Genomic DNA, 25,814 nt, shown 5'->3' on the forward strand with positions numbered 1-25,814 from the left:
GGGTACGAGGTTTGCCCCGAGCTACGCCAACCTCTTTATGAGTTGGTGGGAGGACCACCATATCTGGGGTGGGGTGGAGCTTGGGTCAAACCTCGTACTATGGAAGAGATATATAGACGATGTCTTCTTCATTTGGCGGGGGAATGAAGCGACATTGAAACAATTCCTGACCACTCTTAACGAGAACGATAATCATTTAGTTTTCACGGCCAATTACAATAGAGAAAAGGTGGAATTCTTAGATCTCAACATATTTATTGAGAAAAGGAAAGATATGCACCAACACTTTCAAAAAAGAAGTAGACGTTAACAGTTTTATATTAGCCACTAGTTGGCACCATCCCAATTGGCTCAATACCATCCCTAAAGGGCAGTTCAAGAGATTGAAGAGGAACTGCTCAAAATTAAGCGATTATAGAACACAAGGTCAATACTTAGCAGAACAATTTTTAGAGAAGGATTATGATAAAGACTCTATTTTAAAGGCATTTCATGAGGTAGAAATCATTAACAGAAAAGATCTACTGGAATACAAAAATACCGACATGAGAAAGACTAAATATAAAGATGAGGTCCTCTTCATCACACAATATTCCAAACAGGCTAAAGAAGTCAGACGTATCCTGAACAAGCATTGGCCGATATTACTCAATGATGACACACTGGCCAAACACTTACCCCTAAAACCAAGAATCATTTATAATAAAGCACCAGACCTGAGGAAGAAAATAGTACATAACCATATCCCACCCAAATCACTTAAACAGACTACTCTAGACAAGACAAACAACAAAGGTTTTTACCACTGTGGTACTTGCCTGGGCTGCACCAACTACGGTTATAGATCTACGAAGCCCAGCATGACATTTATGTCATGCACAACAAGTAAGGAATATCCAATTAAGAGTATGATAACATGCAGTACTAAAGGGGTTATTTATCTGCTGGAATGTAGTTGCAATACACAGTACGTAGGCAGAACCATTAGACCCCTGAAAACCCGCATTAGTGAGCACATTAGGAACATCAAAAGAGGGGTGGAAGAGCACAAACTATCTAATCATTTTCTAAAATACCATGATAGTGACCCGAAATCACTGAAATTTCTGGGTCTAGAAAAGGTGACACACAATTGGAGAGGTGGCGATTTTGAATACAAGATCAACACCAGAGAACTTGAATGGATATACGAACTCAAGACATTTGCCCCTCGAGGACACAATCTTGACAACGAAATTAAATCCATTATATGTAAAAAAAGAAACTAAAGTTGTGTACTACTACAGTGAGTGGTTATTATTGGGGGTGCCATGTTTGACTTCGATTGCCCACTAATAATAGACATCATACATGGTGCTTATGCGATATTATAATCCACATCACTTGTTTCTACCATCTACACTTTAATACATTTGTATTATTCCAATGCCCACCTATATATAGAAGCACAAGTAGAATATGTGTGTAATTTTTACATATATGTTTTTTACGTGCATTGATATCAGTAGTGAGCTACCAATATCACAGTTTAGCTACACAGATATTATGATGTGAGGTACATCTATGTAAATATCGGCATATGTCAATATGAGATATATATTTTTTAGATTTGTTTTGTGGGATTTCTGTCCAGCTTTATAGTTTATTAGGGCATTGTACATGTCACATAGGGTTGCTGTATGTTTGTTTATTCATTGTAAATCACCTCAGATAGAATAGAATATAATTATATTTATTCTACTTAATTCATCATATCTGATAAACTACATGCATAACATGGGACTCTGTTCAAGGGGATCATATAATGATTCCATGGCAACCTAATTACATACAAGGACCTTAAGACCCTCCCATTTGTGGATATGACCAATCAGAAAGAGGGCTCTCTACTATTAAACTCAAGCAGGAACAACACCAATTACTCCTTGATAAAGGCCATCCAGGCAGAAACGCGTTGGAGTTCATCCCACACATCATTCACCTGCTGTGTCTATCGTGGCTGACATACCAGCACGCACTTTTGCTTACCAAGGGTATCCGGACTGATTCATCATCACAGTCACATGACAGGTATCGGTCAAGTGACTGCATCGCGTGTAGGACTACAATCAACTTAGCCGTCTGGTAGAACAGAGCCGGCAGGGGAAGGAGCGGTGCCTCCCAGGGTGAGACAGGTAAGTCCCCAGGTACAGGGGGAGAGACACGGCGCGCTACTCTAGCGAGCGGTGGTGCCGGGCTGTCTCCCGTTGACACACAGCGTCATCCCCGGTGGCAGAGGTCGGAGGCGGCCTGGTCATTCAGGTAGCCTCTGATACTCACACTGTGAGCGGACCACGCTTCACCAGGAGGCCACATCTCCCCGGCAATCCACCGTACTCCTATCCCCGTGAAGACCATCCCGGGCACCACAATTTATGCCATAAATAGACTATCTTCATCTCCTATAGCGGGACGCCGCTTTAAGAATCATAAGACTGATACACAGCACTCAGACTCATTTGGGACTGTGCACTTATAGTGCAATACTTTATTTAACTTCTATTCAACAATTCTTTAGTTTGTCATTCTATATTCACAAGACCCTTCTTGCTGAAATATATCCCATGCAATTTTCTGAGCTATCATTGATTCCATACGTGATACTTTGGTAGGCGATAAATTTGTGTGCGTGTGCAGTTTTTCTGCTTTTTATGGTTCAGCCCTTTTTGAATAAATTGACTTTTTACATTACAGCATTTACATTGGTATATTACACAATTTTGCATACTTATTGCATGTCACCCTATATAGGTGGGTACAATATTAGTTCAATTATTCCTCCAACACAATATACATAGTTATTGTCATATGCAAGCTGAGCGCAGTATATTCTCTTCTTTTTCTGGGAGTAATTATGTCTGACTAGCACTAGAAAAATCAGGCACCATATAACATGGTGCTTATTTAAATAGCAGTATTAAGGAAGCAGGGTGCCAGCCAGGGCTGGTGCTAGGGTGTTTGGTGCCCCCTTGCAAACAATAAATTTACACCCTCCTAGAAATAAGTTCTCTTGGCATGTCTCTTTACCATACACTTATTTGGAATTCTATTTTACCATACAGCATATCTACACTCGTCTAATACCTCCTAGCATCTTCTGTAGCCCTGATCGGCCTGCATACATGCACCTCTCTTATTGTTCCTGGGAAATACACCCTCCAGCATGAAGAATCCTTTAGAATCACAGGTAATACTTGAATTATCTTTTGGCTAGTTCTTACAATACACAGAAGCGATTATGGATTCTGCTGGTAGAGAACGACTGATGGAAGAATGAATCCAGCAAATGCAAGCTATGGGACAGGCTTTAAAAGCTTTGCAGCAACAAGTACATCAATGACCATGGAGACAACAACTCTCCTTTCAGGATCTCAAGATACCATTACTGGATAAATTATAAGGGCGCCAATGTCTTTCCAGGGATTCCTGAACCAATGTCTGCTTCACTTTTCCATGCAGCCAAGGTGGTATTCTATTGACCAAATGGTAGTGGGTCCGATTCTCTTCTTGCTCACAGGTAAAGGACTAGCCTAGGCAAAAGATCTCATGGAGCAAGATTCTCCATTGCTTCAAAATGTCCATGACTTCATAGTTACAATACTATGAGTATTAATAGTAATATGTTTGCTGAAACCATCTAAGCACCTACTGCAGAAACTGCCTTAGCTTAATTTCATCAAAGAAACAGAATGGTTTCTGAGCATGCTGCAGACTTCCACAGGTGGGTAGCTGATACCACATTGAATAACACTTAATAATACTTTCATTTCTGCAGGTATCTGACTGATCTCTTTAAAGATGAGCTAGTACCAGTGGACAATTCCAGAGTGTGAATGACATAAATAAAATAAGTCATTAAGATTGATTTATGCTTTTAGGTGAGGCGAATGGAGCTCTTTCCGTACGCTTCACCTGAAAGCCTAAATCAATCTTAATGGCTTAGGTGACTTCTTTGCACTGGACTGTGTGGATGCTCTCATTGATTCTGAGACTGGAAGACATTTTGTGGATCAAGATTTGTGTTTTGAGAGTGAATGTCTTTTATACAGAGATCACTTCTAGCACCCATATGGTCAATTGATGGTTCCTTATTGATGGTTGGTCTGATTATTCAGCAGACTGTTCTTTTCTAATAAACATGGTGAAACCATATTATTTGTTGTTTTAGACTATTCTTGTTTTGCTGTTATTTTTGGCTTCCCCTGGCTAGTAGCTAATAACCCTACCATTGACTTGAAACTGTAATTTCCCTAATCACAGTACTGGTCTAATCTCCTTCATTTACCCTCTAATATGAATACCTAATAATAAGGATGAGGAGTTTAATCTTAAAGGATACAGCTTCCACTTTTATGCCTTACTGTTATCATGACTATCTAGATGTATTCAGCAAAATTCAGTCAGAGATCTTGCCTCCACACAAGATTTACAATTGTCTCATTGACCTCTTAGATGGAGCGAAGATTCATTTTGGGAAAAAGTATCCAATGGCAGAACCTGTGTTACAATCCTTAAAAACTTAAATTTATGAAGAACTCTGTAAGAGGTGTATTAGGCATTCGTCTTCACCTGGGAGCACCCATATTCTTTGCCAAGGAAAAACACGCCATGAGACCTTGTGTGGATCATTGTGAGCTAAATGCAACAACCATTAAGAACCAGTACACACTCTGTGCTTTATTCCCAAACTTATGGACAGGTTAGCAAAAGCTGCCTGGTTAATTTACTGGGGCATATAATTTTGTCAGAATTTCGCAAAAAGGGATGAATGAAAAATGGCTTTTTGGACTCGTTATGCCATTCAGACTATATAATGCCCCCACAACATTTCAGGCCTTTGTCAAGAATATTTTCTGTGATGTACTGAAACACTTTGTCGTTGTGTACCTGGATGATATTGTAATCTATTTATCTACCCCGGAGGAACATCAAGATCATGTCAGCTGGATGTTAGATTGCCTAAGGGTTCTTCAACTGTATGTCAAATTAGAGCAGTGCAACTTTCAGCAAGACTTCATTTCTTTTCTAGGTGATCCTATTTCTTCCTCAGAGCTGGAGATGAATCCTTCTAATATCAAAGCAGCCGAGGAATGGCATGAACCAGCTACACTTTAAGAGACACAAGACTTCACTGGATTTTCTAATTTCCTCAAACACTTTACAAAGAACTATTCTACTGTTGTTGCCCTGATTATTGCATTACTCAGAATGGTAGACACCAGCATCATGCTCTATACAACCTGTGACTAATAAAATTTGCTATGTAGCGTCTATATAGCATAAATTAAATATACACTATGTAAACAAAAGTGATTGGACACTGACAGCAAATAGATCAATGAGATTTTATTGAAGTGAGTACTTTGTAGGTTCACCATGTGCAGTGATTACTACAGACACCCTTCTTGGCAAACTGTCCAAAAGTTCCTGAACAACAGCAGGTGGTGTGTTTTGTATTCGCATTAAGTACAGTGACCAACTGTGACACTGAAGGTCAAGTTGGCCTAGAACGCGCCCCTCACTCCAATTCATCCCAGAGGTACTTAATGGGGTTAAGATCTGGGAGTATATTTACTAAAGTGTGGGTTTTTAGATGTGGAGATGTTACCCATAGCAACCAATTAGATTCTACTTAACATTTATCTAGCACCTTATAGAAGATAATAGCTAGAATCTGGTTGCTATGGGCAACATCTTTACTTCTAAAAACCTGCACATTACTAAATATACCTCCTGGACTCTGAGCTGGCCAGTCCATCCGGGTTATCGAATTTTCTGTATACCAGTCCAGTGTCACCCTGAAAACTTGACAGGTGCCATTGTCATCAATATTTGTCATTTCCACACATTTTGCATGCATGGGGGTGTCAATCACTTTTGTCTACATAGTGTATAACCAGTCTCCTACATGATAAAGCGTGTTAAATTGTTCCATAGAACTTGGGAACCTTAGTATCAATATAACAATCTACCCCTTCCGGGGAATCTGTTATGTCAGTCACCACAATTTGGAACCAGTCTCATGTTTGCATGTCTCATCATGCCTTCCAGAACTTGATGTTCATTTTTACGGTTTACCTTCAGAATCAAGTGTTGCGTCCCCTTCCTTTCCATCCTCCCATTACCCAACTCTCTGCTCTGTCTATCTTTAAGTAAAACTAGATTTACTATTTTTAAGTCCCTAGAGATATCCTACCTTCCCACACCATTTCCGTATTTATTTTTATTGAAAAATGTAAATCCCAGCACTTTACACTTCTGTGCCTAAGACACTCACTTTCACTATTTCTTTTTTTTTATTATTTCAATATTCAATTTTTATTGATTTTCAGAAAAACATACAAAATAGAAACATACAGATAAAATTAAAATACAGAAATGTGGGAGTAAAATAAAGTAAAATTAAATAATCAACTTAAAAAGGCACATACAATGTAATTGAATCATTTGGTTAAAATAGACCCTAGATCCAAAAATGGGAACTATAGCACTGATACAGTAATCACGCATTCGTTTAGTCGTGTTTAGTTCAAATATAGTAACACCTCATTGTCTGACACAATGACCAATATTACTGTAAAACCTTACTATAATTTGTAAATTGTAACAAATAAAGCCTTGAAAATAGTGTTGCATTATATTTTATTTTTATTTTAGTTACCTAGGGCATGTTTATGATTCCAATTTTCAGTCCAAGTGAACCAACGGATCAAGGTGTTAGAAACCGATGACGAGTATGGGACACCTGCTGTTTCAAATTCATAATGGGCCTGAATTTTATTTCCGATAACCTGTATATTAGGAGTAACATTAGATTTCCACTGTTGAACGATTAGTAATTTAGTGGTAATAAGTATGTGCCCCATTATATAACAGTCATTATTGGTGATGGGACCACTATGGATATAGAAGATAGCTATTAAAGGATCTGGGGCTATAGAGATCTTCAAGACATGTGCTATGAGTTTAAATACTTGAGTCCATAATGAACGTAACATAGGACACGACCAGAACATGTGAGGTAAAGTGCCCACCAGACTAAAGTGTCGCCAACACAAATTGGAAACTGAGGGCCAAATCATATGAAGCTTCTCTGGGGTTAGATACCATCTATGTAGAAGTTTATAATAATGTTCTACATGGGAAACACATTTTAAAAGCATAAAGCAGTTGCAGAAGACTGACTGCCAGTCTTCTACAGTCAACGAGCATGACAAATCTGACTCCCACTTTACCAAAGAAGAAAATTTAGAGGGTTTTGTGGAGTGAATTATTAGGGCACTTTCACTGTTTCTGACCTTCATTTAGTTTTACTTTACACCACTCTATACACCACCTTATTTGTAACTACTTTAAGGAATCTGTATGAAATATTGATGGACGGGATGCTGGCTGTCAGTAAACAGACAGCGGCATCCCGATTGGGTCAAATCCCAACACTGGAACGGTGAGTACTATTCCCCTGTCCTATTTACCCCCTAACCCCCCTTTCCTGCACCCTTATACTAGCCTTCCCTACCCCGCACTCTAACCCTCCCGGTAAGTGCCTAACCATAACCTTTCCCCGGTGGTGTCTGAACCTAACTCCCCATATGTAGAGCCTAACCTCCCTCCTCTCGTAGCCTAACCCTAAGTCCACCTGGGGTGCCTAAACCTATCCCTTGCCCACCCCCCTCCGCTCGCCACGGCTGATACCTTTCCCCAGTCTCCTTACGATCAGGATGCCATCTACTGGCATCCTGGCTGCGGCATTCCCAGTCATGTCGGTGTTCTGATGGCAATTTGGATTCCAGTGCCGGGGTTCCACCAGATGGCATACTGGTTGTCGGGATCTTAACCGCGTCTACTTTAACCATGGTTGTGTGACAATTGTTCATTGGAAGCACTGAATCCAATTGTATTTATATGCTTTAAGTGTTTGACATCTGATGTTACAAATCAAGAGAGATCTATAAAAAAAACATAATTTAGTCAATTTAAACAGGAGAAGGGAAAGTTACAAATAAAGTAACAATTATTATGGCCACATAAGAAGTTACCAGCAAACTCGTGAGCTCTCTGGTATATGTCACAAGATGGAAAATATTGACAGAAGACTTTTATTTTACAATAAATCTAAATTTATCTGAATATTACACTTTCAGTGTTAGTTTATTCAATGGTCATTATCAATTATTGGGAGTCATACCCCTATATAATAGTATACCTGATATGCCATTCTCACTCCATTTTTTACCTACATATTAAATATATTTAAAATCATAAACACATAACATTTATTAGGATACATACAGGAATTGTGCCAACTGTGTGAAAAAAACAAAGGTCACAATCATAGTTTTATGTTTTTCCTATTTTTGCAGTGTTTCCATCTAAAATTAAAAATCATTTGTTCCAAAATTATACCTACAAAATACTCATTGCAATTTGTAGGTACTAGCTAAAAGCAAAGAGTATTATTAAAAAATTCTTATGCAGTCTACAGTATGTTGGCATGCATGCCTGCCAACTGTCTTGATTTCACCAAGACCATTCCAGTTTACTAACCAGGACTTCAATGTTCTGAATGGCTTGGCAGTTGGGAAGGTATGTCCTATTTGCTGCACACACCAGCTATTGATAACACATGGCAATGAAAGTGTGGTTGGACGAAATTCAATTTGGATAATGTGCAGCCTAGCATTTTCCAGTGCTAACCACCAACCCACCACCCATCAGGGAATATGGTCATGCCCCCCTGTAAACACGAACATACAACCTGTCCCAATCCTCTCAACAGAAAAGTTGTGAAGTATGAACATGTCCATGCCACAGTATAGCAGATATTTTTCATGCTCTTATTTAGAACCATCATTGTAGATCATATTGTAATTAGGTAATTATTAGATTTATAAAGGAACAAAGTATTTCCTAAGGTCATGTGACAAGATGTTTGTCCTGTGTTTTGACTGTTGGTGGGACACCTAAAGGCCTAGTCTTGTTTATATTTGTTGGCTAATTGAGGGCCATGAAATCTGTTGTGAGCGTGCCTAATTTCCATAAAGGAATTCAACAAGTCAATATATTGCAGAATATTTAGTGTCTCTGTTCTTTGATAACTTGGAATAATGGCAAAGAATTATGTGCACTTCTGAATGAGAGCCTTGAAATGTGATCTCTGCACAGAATTATCACTTGGCACAGACCCAGAAATACACATCTTTGCATGATGCACCTGGCCATGTGTGGCAGGTCTGGTAGAATCTGCTAATTAACAATACAGGCTTAAACAGGCACCTCATCTGGCAGGATAGCTAGTAGCCTGTTGGTGCTCAGCAGGTTTTGGTAGTGCTTCTTATTTTTCTATCGTAATGGTCTACTGCCCACCTAATTTTGCCTTATTGTCAGCCACTATTTACCACAGCTTGAGGCCCTCCCAGGAGGCTAAATTATTATCAAAGGATTAGGGGGATGTAGCCTTACAGCTCTGACATTTCTGATTACTTGTCTAAGCCAGAACACTAATTAGCTGTGACTAATCAAGAAAAATGTCCCTGCCATAGAAAACCATTTAAAAGACATGAGCAATAGAAAAGTAATTCAAAAGCTGAGCACTGCCCAGATCTGCGGAAGTTTGTTAGATTTGCACATAAGCTGTTTAGCTCACCTTTATTTATGCAAATAGAAAATGTTCTGCAGAAACGAACTACGACTAAAGAAAGCTCAGAAAATGTGTTACTTTTTGGAAGTACAGCTGTGGAATGTACACTGATCTGAGTTAGGCTATGGTATATTGGTATGTCAGGGTAAATATATGTACTGTAGATGTATGTTGTAATTAAAAACCGTATTCTTATGATAAATAAATTGTAACTATTTATAAAATAAAGATTTTAGAGCCACACTACCTTCTAATGATTACAGCATTTCAGTAGAAATACACTGCAAATTGTGTTTTCCCATTTCTGGTGAGTATTTTATTTTCATAGTTTGCAATAATCATTCCACTTGTCATAGTCATGATCTATTTATGTTTACCTGAATGTGGATTTATAATCTTATCAACATGAATTGCGGTGTATGAGAATCCATGACTCAACCTTAATTGTATATGGTAAATGCAACATGCTGATTTTCACAGTGATCAACTGTCTTGGGGTGATTTGCAGATGGGGATTCATTCCGTTTGGAAGGGAGGCATCTAGGGGGTTGCTCACAGGCAATTGTTGTGTAAGCCATAATTCAGCTTTTACCACAAGGTATGTGTACAATGATTTGTGTAACAGAGGAATTGTGAACATTTACTTTTTCTTACATGGAAAAGGGCAAAAAAGTGTTCTTTATTTTATTATTCTTTTTACAGATTTAAAATGATGTACCCATGTGCTAAACAGTTAGAAAAAAGTTTGCAAAATGGTTAATTGTCATGTAAAACATATAATTGCACTTTATCAATCAAGTGAGCCATCAAAATTTAGCATTACACATTTATAAATACTATATTATATTTATCTACAGTTAAGACCAGAGTTTCATAATCTGCTACACCAGGTCAAAAACAGATTAAGGAGTAAATTCATTAAGTAGAAATGCTCAAAGCCACCACAAATTATGCTGGTTCAGCTGCTGGATTTAAAGGGGCAAGACTTGTATTCAATATTATTGCTCCTTTAAATTCAACAGCAAAAATCGCTGAAGATGCAGCAGCTTTGAGAAGCCTATTTAGTAAATTTGCCCCTAAGGATTCAAGATCCATGTTTTAGGTTAAATTAATAACTGTTCCTTTTAATTACTTTCTTGCTGTCTTTGTCTGATAATTATATTTTGATAAAATATGTTGGTACATGTGCAAAATAATAAAATATGGCTAGTTTGATATATAATTATAGTACTTCTTTTCACACAAGCATTTTGCAAGAGGATCAAGGAGCCCAATGTTTGCGGATGACACTCAGCAGATTCGCGTTTTCTTATCTTTTACAGCCATCCTAATCCATTAGGAAATGAGGACTATTCAAAGCATCAGTTGTACCTGTAGGAAGAATTGCAAAGGTTTCTTAATCAGGGCCATAATTATAGCAATATTATTAATAACCATCATATGTCTCTGTTACGGTTTGTTGCATGGATAGATGAGATATCTCTGTTAATGTATGCCAGAAAAACACAGGCCATGGCTTATTACAGTTTACCGCATAGTGCAGAGAAAGCTTTCTTGTGTTCTCAGTAGCTGAGCAACATTATTATTGCTAAGAGAATGATTTTTCGCACCTGTGTGACTTTACACTACATAGTGCTACACTTCTGGTCTTGTAGTTACTATTACAGGTATTTTAATTAAAATTCTATGCAAACCTAAGTTTTGCGATCACTGCTCACACTTTGCTAAATATGTGCATACAGATAAAATCCCTGGTTACTCTATACTCCCCATTTTCTTGAGAGGGAACATAGTTACACATATTGAGCCTCTTTCAGATTTGGGAATGTCAGTTTTTCTGGCATAAATATACAAAATATCCATACTTTGCACACATAACAAAATGCGTTCTTGTCTGGATTTGGCTTATTTAAGATTTGTGTGTGGCCGCTTTACCCTGGAGGGGCAGAATGGGGTTGTTTGTGGATACTGGAGGGCGAGTATAAAAACAAGTGATTATGATGGTGACACCAGTAACAATAGCCACTTCTAAAAGGCTGCTCAAATATTGAAAAATCCAGCTTATAGTACTATAATTAGAATCATGGCTATATTATAATAGATCACATCTGTCTAATTGCATTAGTTACTTGTCATTTCTATTTGGACTACTGCAATTTTCAGAGTGGTAAATGATGATGGGGGTGTGTGTGTGTAAACACAGCTTACATAGCAAAGGTCACAAAGCGAATATACACAATTACTGACCTGCACACATATAGCATGTATCACATCTCTTGACTAGAAAGGTATAACGGGGGTGGGAGGGGTGCTCTCACATAGGTAAAGCTCAGTATGGGCAGTAATTTATACTCCTTTATGGTATATTAGCATTTGATCCAATCCTTCTATCATTATTAAGTAGAGTTGTAAATAGTTACATATGAAAGAAAGAGAAACAAGATACAGGCAGAACAAGCATCATAGTTACAACAGGTTGTTGTATTTACTTTTACAAAGTAAAAGGCTTCCAGCAAATTACTAACCAACATGCCAGATAGGAGGAGCGTAATAAGATAACATATAATGTATGTATTTCTTCTAATGAGATTGGAAAGTTCATCAATATTTTAAATAGTAAATTAAAAAGGAGGCCTGGTTCATAATTCCTTTTTTTTTTCCACAATAGTCACTGGCTGCCATTTAGGGTAATATTTGTTTTATTCACTTCATATCTAAATAGGATAATCTGTAATTTAAACTTTTTATAATAGTTTCTTGCTAGTCTTAAGGTGCGTATCCACTAATAGACGGAGAAACGAGAGCACGATTACGACATTGTAATCATACTGTCGTTTCTCCGTCTGTGATGTGCCTACACTGAACGTTCAGTCATTCAGTGTAGGCACATCCATTATCCTCGTACATGCTGAACCTGACGTGATGATAGATGTCAAAAACGACCAGCGGGCACGCGCATCGCTGGTCATTTTTGACATTTAAATGCCCAATTTGCGGGTAATTACTGAGCGATTGCACGATTACGATGTCATAATCGTGAAATCGCTCTGTAAGGTCGCGTAGTGGATACGCACCTTTAGTCCCATAGACTGACACACAGTCCAACACTCCCTCCTGTCTTTCAGGGGAGAAGAAAATAACAGCCTTTGGTGTATTTTTACCTTGTAATTATAATCTACAGCTGCAAATATTTATTTATTTTTCCGTTTTTAGTTTTCTTTCTCGTATACACAAGTTGCTTGTACTTTTTCGTAATAGAAAACCATGATATCCAATTAATAAGCTCTATTAAACTATAATGTTATGGTTTAACATGGATTTTTTACATGTATTTTATATAATCTAGCAATATTATATCATGTTAGAAACAAACAGATCAGAATTGGGTTTTGGAACCACACTCAGGTTATCTATACATAAAATGCCATGGATATATTTTGATGCTATGCTACTGCATGCTGACAGACTCCTGTTGCCTGGCTTTGTTGTGTAACTTGGGGAAGACTATTGGTCACAGGTACCTGCCTTTGCAAATATTGGGATCCTTTGCGATACCAAGTGCAGGGCACCTACCTAACTGGCACCTACCAGCATCCGGGCAGATGGGACGCCGATGGTCTAAATACCGGCACCGGAATATCGACAGCAGTCGGGTCCCGGTTCCAGCTGGCATCCCATAGGTAAGTATCTGGGATTAGGGGACTGTTATGGTTATGCACTAGGAGGAGGGTTAGGCTTAGGGTGCGGGAAGGGGGAGATTAGGTTTAGGCACTAGGGGGGAGGTTAGGTTCAGGCATCGGGGAGGGAGGTGTAAGGGTTGGCGTTAGAGAACTTATATGTTAGTGTCAGGATTGTGACTGTCGGGATGCCACTGTCGGTATTCTGACTGCCGGCATCCCATACCCAACCCAGATGGGCATCCTCTTCTATTCATCTTTCTTTTTAACATGTCCACTTCATTACTATTACTATCCGGTCCCCCTTATCATCTTGCCTCCATCACCTTCATACAGCACAACATGCCTCCACCTGCACTCTACACCTCCATACATTTACCTCGATCACCTTCACACAGCACAACATGCCACCACCTGCACTCTAAACTTCCCCACATTTACCTCCATCACCTTCACACAGCACAACATGCCTCCACCTGCACTCTACACCTCCACACATTTACCTCCATTACCTTCACACAGCACAACATGCCTCAACCTGCACTCTACACCTCCACACATTTACCTCCATTACCTTCACACAGCACCAACATGCCTCCACCTGCACTCTACACCTCCCCACATTTACCTCCATTACCTTCACACAGCACAACATGCCTCCACCTGCACTCTACACCTCCCCACATTTACCTCCATTACCTTCACACAGCACAACATGCCTCCACCTGCACTCTACACCTCCACACATTTACCTCCATTACCTTCACACAGCACAACATGCCTCCACTTGCACTCTACACCTCCACACATTTACCTCCATCACTTTCACACAGCACAACATGCCTCCACCTGCACTCTACACCTCCCCACATTTACATGTAGTAAAATTGTTACTAGTTAATTCATTAGTGTTTTAGTATTTTAATTAAAGTAATCTCCTTAATAATGTTTTCTGTGTTATACAGGTATTGTGTATTTTTTACTCATTTATAGTTGTTTTATTATCCTAAAGAGAAATCAATATCTCTCCCACCCCCTGCTTCTGTAGCCCCTAACCCCCCCCCCCCCATCCCCCATCATTTTTATTCTCCCCCATACTGTCAGTTCTCTTTGTACTCATTACCTCTCCAGCTTCATTACAAAAGTTTAGTTATGGCATCATTAATCATGTCTGCAGCACTTACAGACATAATTATTATTTTAATTCCCTGTCTGTCTGTTAATATACATTATTAAGCTCTACATAAGAAAACAAGTCAAATGACCATGTCATGCTGTTCAAATTTAAGGAAAGAAAAACACACACAGATATAGATTTAAACACATTTTAATTAAATGTGATTACCGCAGTCATCCCGAAAACTACTATTTTAAATGGCATTTCTAGAAATATTTGAGAGCTCATCTTTAAATTGTAATTACAGTGATACCCCAGTAGTGAACCATATGATGATCTGTACATTTCACTGTCTGCTATTGTTGTCTAGATTCCTCTTTATCCAGACTTGTCTGTGATCCTGACTACAGATACATAACAGCTACTAATCACAGCTTTCCACAACTGCCTAATAAAAACCTTCACAGCTTTCAGAAGTCATATAAACATGATTGCCATGTGATTTGATGAAGATTTACAGGCACTCACATTAGAACCCTAATTATTCATGCTTTCAAATAGCAAAATACACAGAAAAGCTAATCTACTCCTATCAAGATAAGTGTTGCATCTAATTGAATAGACCTGGAAATGCTACAAATGTGCAACAAGAATACACTGAATATTAAATACGTTTGTTTTGTACTTCCAATAGCCAGTGGAGCAGTGAAATTCCTTAACTGCTTCTTTTATGCATGCACAGGAAAAAAAATCATGGTATGTTGCTAAAATCTCTTTTCAGGAGCGATAGAAAGAAACAACTCAAATCCTTGTTAGAAAATTGCAGAGTCTGGTAACGACAAAGAGCTCATGTTTGTTCTATTCTTACTTCCCCTATGTCCTGAGAGCGAAGCCCTTAAAAGCTGCATGAATCCAGTATGGCGCAGCTGTACTGCTTTAAGAGAGGAGGCTTGTCAATTTCTGGTCACAATAGAGAGAGAGATTTTCAGTGCCTGTTGCAGTGCTGAGCACAGTTGGGGATCAATGTTAGCCATTCAAACTGCACCCTTTTTCATGGCTTTGATTTGTTAATTCAAGACTAAAGGTCCAGCAAGGTTTTTTTTTTGAGTATTTAAGAAAGCTGATGAACTGTTTAAGAAAGCTGATGAACTGAGAGCGTTCGTAGTCTTGGTGTGACAATTTCCATAGCTGGTGGCAACTATTGGCTCCGAGGGAGCTGTGTCCTTGTTGACCTACTTGTTATTAAAATGCACAAGCACTGCGTTTCTCAATATTTCATCCCTATTTCATTGTCAATACCACCTTCTGAGCCGTTCAGCTTGTTGGTTGCTCTAAAGATTCTCTTAGATTGGGTTTGAAAACTTCACCTTAAACACTAGATTAGACTGATGTTCTGTTTTCCGTGCTCCTGTTGATTTGTTGAACCTTTGCAGGGCTGGAAAGCAAGTAGCAGCTTGATGGGGAGACAGCCTGCTAATATGATTTACCAGTCTACAGTCATGCACAATAAGTGTGAATAAATACAAGGGTCTCACAGAATCAACCCTAGCCTTTCCTTTCCTCTTATTTTTACTTGTCAGGAAATAATGCATGCCCTTACAGGAGCTTGATGTGCTATGAATAAGATACGAAACAATACCATTTTTTTTTTTTTATAAGTGGTTTGGAGCTGTCAAATACATTGTATGATGAAGAGATGAGCGGTGTTGTTAAGACCATAAAGCATAAATTGTCTGATTTCTGTACAGTGCTAATGCAAAATTGCTGCTAAATATTTAACCTATTGTTTATTAAGTAAGAAATAGAAAAATATAAACATATTTGTTAGTAATTTTCCACACTACAGTGCTTCAGTAATTTTAATGTATGTTCTACCATAGCACAGTAATCATGATTATGGTTTGTATTTGATTTAATAACACATGTATAGCCTAGATTTTGGAAGAGGATCTAGTATAACATATCATCAGGAATGCTACCTTACTAATGCCTGTTGCAACACACACACCTACAGTTATCTGTCGTTAGATTGAGTTATAAGATGGATAATCAGTACTGGCCTAAGCAGAATTAAAATAGGTGGCAGTATTGTGATACCTTATTTTCAACTAAGTGCATTTCAGAACTGTGTGTGTGTGGGGGGGTTTGTACTGAATATCATTTTTTATGCTAGAGACATTTAATGCACTCAACTGGAATGCTAAATGAGACCATGTATTTATATGTATAAATATATATACACACACACACATTTTTTAAACACATTTACATGATTATGTGAGAATGGGAGCAGTAGTTTTGTTTTTATTGAGCTCTACACACTAGAAGTTTATCCAACTAAGATGTACTCTTTCTACTGGACTAAAATATAATAATATTCCTTTTTTACAAACGTGTGTGAAATCGATCTATACGTTTTTACATTTATGCAATACCTACTTTATAAAAGATAAGTAATAGTCTAGCTGTGTATTAGTACATCTCAATGGGGCCAAACCACCTTATTTCAATTTGATAGGCATTAGTAAAATACTTTTCAATAGTAAAATTAAATTTTGTGCTGTGTTCTTACCTTAACTTCCTCAATCCAATTAAAATACATATATTTTTTCTGTGTGAAAAGCAGCAGAAGGATTATGTGACCTGACATTTTTCCAGTAATTTTCATTTATTAACCTTTATTTATATAGCATCAGCACACTCTGCAACATTTTACAATATAGTATTACATGTCTCCATGAACATTATGATAGAAACTCCTTCTATCATAATATTTTTCCAGGTCTTAATATAATGGGCATTACTGTTTCTTGTTAATAGCTTTTTTTTTTTCAAGAAGAACTATTAATTTAGATAGAATAATGACCATTACATGTGTTTTACTCTTAAGTCTTAGGTACATTGTTGTGCATCTTTCGTATGAAGGCACAATTTTCCTATTGACACTTCTCAACATATTCTTAAGAAAGAGGAAATGACATTGGGAAAGGATTTAAACCTTTCTCCTGTGGAGAGGCTCCCTACGAACAGGGCAGGGACAGGAGATCTCAGTAAATGTAATCTCTTCCCTCTTAACAGGATCACATTCTTTACTTCACTAGTTTGACCAAGAAGCGTTTTTTTTTTAGTGCGACAGGAAAGACATTATTTCTTTAGTAATACTGCTGCTGTTTACTGTTTTAGCAGCTCTGTTTTACAAAACCATCTTTTCCTGCTTTGCTAGGTCAATGTTATTGAGTCTCACTGCTAAATATATATATATATATATATATATATATATACACACACACACACACACACACACAGTATCATAAAGTTTTAATCATCACGTTTTTGAGATATCCGGATGTCATTTGATCAGCATAATCATTGATTCTTATGTGCATGATGTTGTAAATACAGCTACTTATGTCAACTTGTTTAGTTTCTGGAGCTGGTAGATGTCAGTAACCTGCATGATGGACAAAATTGAAGCCCGCACTATTATTAAGCTCCTCCATTTGAAGGGTAATAGCGCCTACCAAGTCCATGATGAAATGGTGACTATGGTGATGAAAGTCCATATGACACTGTTATGAGTTAGAAAAGGAGCTTTCAAACTGGACACATGTCCCTTTCAGATAAGCCCTGACCCGGGAGACCCTCAATCACAGATGATCTTGACATGGTGAACAAAATGGAGACTCTTGTCCTCAAATAAATTAATAAGTTGAAGTGATCATGAAAGAAGTTGGTCTTAGTTATGGAAGCGTGTGTAAGATTATACATGAGCAACTGCACATGTCTAAAGTGTCATCACAATGGGTTCCCCGCTTGCTGACCACATTTCACAAGCAAATTCGATATGAGCTTTCACAGCAGATGTTGACATTGTTAGAGCAGAATGAAGTTCTGAAAATTAAATGAAATGAAAAATTCTTTGCACGTCTCATGACTATGGATGAATGCTGAGTCTACCTATACGATACGGAGACCAAAGATATAAGCAAGGAGTAGAAACACTCCTCCTCACCCCCTCCTGAAAAAAGCCAAGGTGCAGAAATCTGCATGAAAGGTCATGCTGTATGTTTGTGGGACTGTCATGGGGTAATCCTAACCGATTACCTTCCGAAGGGTCGGACTATCACTAGCTTTTACTACTGCACTCTTCTGCAGAAATTGTGAGATGCTATGACAGAAAAACGCCATGGTATGATCAGCAAAGGCATCCGTCTCCTAGTTGACAATGCACCCGCACATTCCGTCTAAGCATCCGCTTTGGAAGCTGACAGGTGTGGCTATGAAATTTTGCCCCATCCCGCCTATTCGCCTGATCTCGCACCCAGCAACATCTTTGTCTTCCCTGAAATAAAGAAGCCACTTTGGGGTAGGCGATTTGACAACACAAATTATGTCATTCTGCTAGTGGTTCTCGAGACAGTTGCAGGACTTATATAATGATGGGTTGCGGAAGGTCAATGAACGCTGGCAGAAATGCGTGGCTTTGCAGGACTTTATCATATTCGCTTGCATATGCGTCTTTATAATTGCTGCACGTTGTGCGGTGCACACGGGTCCACACCCTGCACCCATAGTTAATAATACTCACCTTTCCGCTGATTGAACCGGCACTGTGCTTAGTGCGCTGACAGAGAGGAGGGGGCCCAAACGGAGGCTGCATACGGGCCCCCTCCTCTCTTAAAATGCCCCTACCCCCTCATATGTGTGTGTGTGTATGTATGTATGTATGCATATATATATATACTGTGTGTGTATATATATATATATATATATATACACAGTATATATAGCAAAACAAACTGCGGCACTCACGGGACCTTGTAAATAAGACTCCAACAGGTCTAAGTTTTACGTTTCAGTCTCACCGACTTTTATCAAGAACAAAAGTAAAAGTGAACAAGTAAATACCTATGTAGCAAGATGCATTCAAAAATGTGAGTGAATGACCTGCCCCCTTGCCGTCCGTCGGGAGAGTAACGTCACTGGGGCGGGACCGGCATGATCGTCATTATGTTGCTGTGTGCGATGCTGGTGTCATGGCAACAGCACATAGGATGCCAAAAACATGACATTACCGCGTCAGACGTGGCCTGAGTTCCACTGCACCCTACGTGTAAATCACTGCCGGTGTGGTGGCACTCTGGAGGCTTATTTATATGTAATTAAAATTCTCTTTATAGCCAACGTTTCGGGAGTCACCCCGTCATCCGGTACAGAAAGTTGTGTCTATGTCCCTGATGACGTGGTGACTCCCAAAACGTTTGGCAATAAAGGACCTTTTTTCTAATTACATAAAAATAAGCCTCCAGAGTGCCACCTTCATTGGATGTATATACATGGGCAATTTACCCTAGGAATGCATCGGAGCATTTGAAAGGTGTTCACATATGGAGTGCCGGGTACTTACTGGACACACACATATATTTAGTGTATGTGTGTGTGTGTGTGTGTGTATATATATATATATATATATATATATACATATATATACACACACACACATACAGGTTGAGTCTCCCATATCCAACTATTCCGAAATACGGAATATTTTCAGCATGACTGAGATAATGAAACCTTTGATTTTTGATGGTTTAATGTACATAAACTTTGTCTAAGGCACAAATTATTAAAAAGATTATATAAAATAACCTTCAGGCTGTGTGTATAAGGTGTATATGAAACATAAATGAATTTCATGTATGTATACAAACTTTTTTGATGCACAAAATTATAAAAAATATTGTCTAAAATGACCTGCAGGCTGTGTGTATAAGGTGTATATAACACATAAATGCATTCTGTGTGTATATTTGGGTCCCATTTCCAAGACATTTCATTATAATATGCAATTATTCCAAAATACGGAATATTCCGATATCCAAAATACCCCTGGTCCCAAACATTTTGGATATGGGAGACTCAATATATATATATATATATATATATATATATATATATATATATATATATATATATATATCATCCATGTTTGTTGGACGTGTGTGTATATATATATATATTATGACAAATTGGAAAAACATCATTAGAAACGAATGTAGTACTTTACCCTCCTATATTGTATGCATATATAGTCTGCTTTAAATTTAATTAACTGTGCATTTATAACACTGTTACACAGAATTGTTTGTGATTTGCCCTATTTTTATACTGTGTCATGTTCAGCCTGTAATCAAAACCAAATCTTTTGAGATAGTTTATTTAAATGATGTATGTTCATGCTTTCCTTTTCTATATAGCAGTGGATTCTGACATTTGCTTGCTTTTAATATCAATTGATGAGTTGAATAATGCTGGCTGCAAAGTGCAAAACAGTTATTGTAATGAGCGTTACAGCTTGGAAGCAAAACGGTTAGTGCTAATTCACATAAAGAACAGTCTAGGTCAGGTTGCTTTAGTTCCTGGCGAAACATACAGTTCTCTTATCAGGAAATTATAGCATTATTGACTACAAGTGCTGGCCTGTCATCATTTCAGAGTGTTTCATTAGTAGTCTTTTAATCTGTATCTGTTGAATAAACCCTGCATACATACTGAGTATTTTGCTTTCTTCTTACAGCAATGGTATGGCAGCTCTGTGAAAGTCATATGTGTGTGGCTGGCTGACAGATTAGACCTTCAGCTGCATGTTTATCAGTTAAAAACAATTATCAAGATTGTGAAGGTAAGGCCATACCACTTTGTCATCGTATGCTTTTCAATCTTTTTTGCTGCTCATATTATTTAGCTTATTGAAAATGTTGGTCTATTATGTGTGGACATCATTGTTATTAAATGAACAGTGGATCATTTTAAAGGTATATTTAATACCAGGATACAAATGCAGTAGCTTCAACCCTTGGAAACCAGTTAAACATTGGCTTTACTTAACTAGCCTAACAACTATCCCGTCAAACAATTTAATATCGACTTGCACTAGATTGATCAAAGCTGGTCTGATTTGTATGTGTGCACCAATAAATGGACACGTGTAAATACAATATTTGTTTCATAAAGTACTTACTCTATATTCCAAAAGCCACTAGTAGCATATACACATGTACAGTATATGTAAAATGCTAAAGTTCAAAGTATTTACCAGGAATAAATATACTCGACAAGACTACGTTATCCAGAACGATGATGTTCAACAGGCAGCCATAGTTAGTACTTCCAGTCTCCTCCAGTGGCCCCCAGCTCCCTCCTGCTTTATGTACCATCTGTATACTTCAGGGGTTCCAGCTGTTCTCTGATCTATGCCCCTCTGAGCTTAACCCACAGCCCCAATAGAATAAGACTAAATCTGATCTTATGCTTTGGCTGGAGCAGCCACTTTGACCTTCTCCGCTCAATGCAGGAAGGTGGACTCAGTGACAGCAATATATCTGTGATAGGTGGGATGCATGGGCGCCGAGAGGGGGGGGGGAGCGGGTACAGTTTACCCAGGCCCGGGCTTGCTAGAGGGGCTCGGCGGGGCCCGGGTCCAGCGTTGCCCCCTCCCTCACAGCAGCTCAGCAAGCAGCTTTTGCTGGGCTGCAGTGCAAGACTACTCGCGTCTGCTGCAGCAGCCGGAGGAGTCTCCTATGGCTGTGGGGGAGCGATCACACTGATTGCGCCCCCCCCCCCTGCTTAGCGCCGGGCTGGGGGGCTTACAGCTCCTTCCTTCCCAGCGCGCTTTGCAGCACTGCAAAAGTGATTTCTTTCTTTTTTTTCAAGGGGGCCACGCCCCCTCCTTTTCCCTGGGCCCGGCCGGGCTCTCTACGGCCCTGGTGGGATGTTCTGTCTGCTCCACATGATCTCCCTCTTTCTCTGTTGTAAAGACCAATGTTATGATTGCTTCATTAAAGAATGTGCATGACAGTTGGTGTCTATTTTTGGTTGTACTTACGATTGTGAACAGACATTCTTTATAATAATAGATGCTACCTGAAGGGGGCAGAGAAGCAGGTGCACACTATTGCTTATAGTGTGCACCTGCTTCTCGCCCCCCTTCTTTTCTGCTGTAGAACTACAGGTCTCAGCATGGTAGCACCTATTATCATGTTTAATATTAGGATGAGCAGCCCAGCCCCTCCCTCATTCTTTATCATGTGACATATTTTAAATAACAAGGGAAACAGGTTGATGGCTGGGCACCTCTCTGCCGAATTTATGGTGTGCCAGTTCCAGCCTTACACCTAACTCTGAAAAGGTGGTTGAAAATCGAGTCACAAAGACATCACAAGTCAGATTTTTTTTAAGTAGCTTGTTACACGTCTTTTACATGCTGTCATATGTCAGTCAGTAAATCATGTGGAACTTTTGATGGTTTGTGGCTCTTGAAGTGTATCAGGTTGGCCATCAGCAATCCAGAATCACCATTGGGACTTGTCTCACCCTGTTACGTGTCAGGACATAGTTAACTGAATTCATCCTAAACCAGTTAGTTTTTGTTAATAGGTCAGCATTGTGACAATGCTAAACTCAACATGGACAGAATCATAATATGGTTAATAGGTTTATTCCTCTTTCATCCAATCTGGGAAGAACTGAAGCTGGGATATGAGGGAGGGGCCGAGGAGTAGGCACTAAAAATAATTGACTGACTGAACTCCCTTATATACCCTCCCCTTTCTCTAGCTCCCCAGTTATTTTTTTTTAGTGCCAGCAGGAGCAGGCATAAAGTATAGTGCTTTGTTTGTTTCTAGCTAACATTTTTTTACCATAAAGGAATCTTAGAGCCTGAATCCCCTTATGGGATCAAGGCTGGAGGAGTGGGAATTAGGAGCAGTACTGGTAGCCAGTATCTGCTCACCCCCTGCTACATCCTACTCCGGGCCCCAGAAGAGGGTCATCAGGCATCCACGGGTGTGCTGGGATCCTAGGATATTAACAAAAGCCCCCCATAGGAGCCACATTCCCGGAGGCTGCAGCTGTGACCGGCTGCCAGTTTACTTGAAGAGTAATGATGGGCAACTAGACGGCAAACTAAGTGCACGGGCAGTGTCTGGTTCGCTCTTTGTGAGCTCCAGTTTTCCGTAAAGGGGGCACAAGAGGCACTGTAAAGAGACTGCCTGGAGAACACTCCCAGAAAGCCTATGGGAGGTTCTTCCAGGTCAGGTGATTTCCTGCTTTTTCCTGGAGGACTGATTGAAAAAGTGAAGACACCTGCCTCTCCTTGTTGCTGCTCAGGAGTCTGGAGGCTGGGGAGTGTGGTATAGTACAAACTGAAAAGTGAAATTGTTTTTCTTTTTGCCTTTTAAAATTGCTAGAGTAGAGTAGTTAGGTTAGTTTTTGTCTGTTTCTGTATGTTTCTTTGTTTCATTAGATTAGTTAATTATATTCATTTCTTTTGTTTTATTTAAAAAAAAAAGTCCTTTCTTTTCTCTCTCACTATACAGACTGGGGCTGTAGGTCTTTTTTGTTCTGTGTGAGTTGCATTTGGTGGTAACGGTATGTCTGCAAAGAAGGACCAACCTCCCAAGCATAAGCAAAGTGCTGTATTACCTTATACATGTTTTAAATGTGCTGCTAAGCTCCAAAAGTGGAGTAGGATGCAGGGAGCCCTGTGTGCAGACTGTGAGGTTGAGGCGCCCGTGCTATGCTCATCTATGGACGCTCTGTCAGAGGAGGTGTTACTGGTATGGGCAAAAGTTATGGCTCAGTCCTTTGCGGATCTGGCTAGGAGCTATGAGAGGTTCATGGCCAGTCTAATGTTAGTTCATCAGCCTCTATACCTGTGTAGCAGGTTCCACCATCTCAGTTTCCTTCCCCTGTGTTAGCCAGCACCCCAGTGAATAGAGATATGTCTATTCAGATGGATAGACCATTCTAATTGGAAAGACTGTTGTCCCGTTAGTTTGGGTGTTACTGAGCTTATCCAGGTCATTTGCCAGACTTTGAAAATTGAAGACGAGGAGCCTTATGATGAAGCGACTTTTGCAGTGTTATTTAAGAAAAGAAAAAAATATGTTTGGAATTTTCCTTCTTTTATGCATTTTTCTGATGTGCTGGGGGAATCTTGGGCTAAGCCAGATAAACGTGTTAAGCTTCCAGCAGGATGTAAGTTTACTTATCCTTTTGCTGAGAAAGAGACTGCTCCATTGGGAGGTACCTTCAGCAGTGGATGCACAGATTGCACATTTAGCAAAGACTACAGTTCTTCCAATGGCTACTGCAGTCACACTGAAGGATGCTATGGACCTTAAGTGTGAGCATCTGCTTAAATCCTTGTTTTCTTTAACAGGTACTATGAGTACAGTGTTGGCAGGGGCCTGGGCTACCAAGGCCAGAGAAGCCTGGTCAGACTAATTAGCAGAAGCTATTCAGTCAGGTGTAGATTCTTCGGATATCCTTACACTGGTGGAGAACCTGAAACAGACTTCAATTTATGTGAGTCATGCATCTTTAGACACTATTTATCTTCTGGCATGTATATATACCTGATCTGTTTCGGCCAGAAGAACATTGTGGTTACGTTCTTGGCAAGCGGATAGCGATTCCAAGGAAATTTTGGAAGGAGTTCCCTTTACAGGTCAATCTCTGTTTGGTCCAGAGCTGGAATGAATTATCGCTCAGGTGACTGGAGGAAAAAGCCAGTTTATTCCACTTCTTTCTTCCTGCTCTAGGTTTTCTGGGTTTCAGCCCTTTTGGTATTTTGGTAGGTTCCGGCCTCTGCCCATCACAGGTACGACAGGAGGTCAGAGAGCGGGTCAGTTCAGAGGGCGTATGGCCATGCGGTCCCGTCACATGGGCACCCGTAGGGGTGACAGATCCTTCCAATGACTCTGGTCAGGAGGATTTCCAGCCCATTGGTATAGGTGTCCATCTTCTGTCTTTCAGGGAGGCCTAGTTTTGGTCAACCACAGATCTTTGGGTCAGAGGAGTCCTCTCCAGAGGTTACATACTGGATTTGGAGGAGCCCCATCCACATAGGGTTTTTTTTGTAACCCCTCTTCCTTGGGATCAGCTCAGAAGAGGGGCATTAAGGGGTGCAATTCTCTCCCTTTTAGATTCAGGGGTTGTGGTCCCTGTTCTGATTCATCATCAGGGGTTAGGATTTTAATCAAATCTGTTTCTGGTTAAAAAAAAAAAAAAAAGCCAGAGGGTTCTTTTCACCCCATTTTGAATTTAAAAAGTCTCAACCTGCATGTAAGGGTAAGAAGGTTCAGGATGGAGTCATTACGTTCAGTAATCGCCTCTATGGAAGTAGGAGAATTTCTTGCATCATTAGATAAAAAGGACACGTTATCTCCATGTACCTATTTGGGAATGAGACCATGAACTGTTGCAGTTTGCAGTAGGCCCCTGGCACTTTCAGTTTTGGGCTTTCCTCCGCACCAAGGGTGCTTACAAAAATTATGGC

At 39.4% G+C, this 25,814-nt stretch overlaps 1 protein-coding gene across 7 annotated transcripts in view; it reads left to right on the forward strand.

The window, feature by feature from the left end:
* Positions 1-25,814, forward strand: part of CADPS2 (calcium dependent secretion activator 2) — a 651,719-nt gene that overhangs the window by 608,833 nt on the left and 17,072 nt on the right. For 5 of the 7 annotated variants that reach the window (XM_088457651.1, XM_088457654.1, XM_088457652.1 and 2 more), the window contains one exon: positions 21,051-21,155. In XM_088457651.1, coding sequence (XP_088313777.1) covers positions 21,051-21,155 — 105 coding nt within the window. The other 2 variants (XM_088457657.1, XM_088457656.1) reach the window with 2 other exon arrangements.

Source organism: Taudactylus pleione, unplaced genomic scaffold (assembly GCF_031769625.1).
Source record: "Taudactylus pleione unplaced genomic scaffold, aTauple2 ptg000041l, whole genome shotgun sequence".
Lineage (NCBI taxonomy): Eukaryota > Metazoa > Chordata > Amphibia > Anura > Myobatrachidae > Taudactylus > Taudactylus pleione.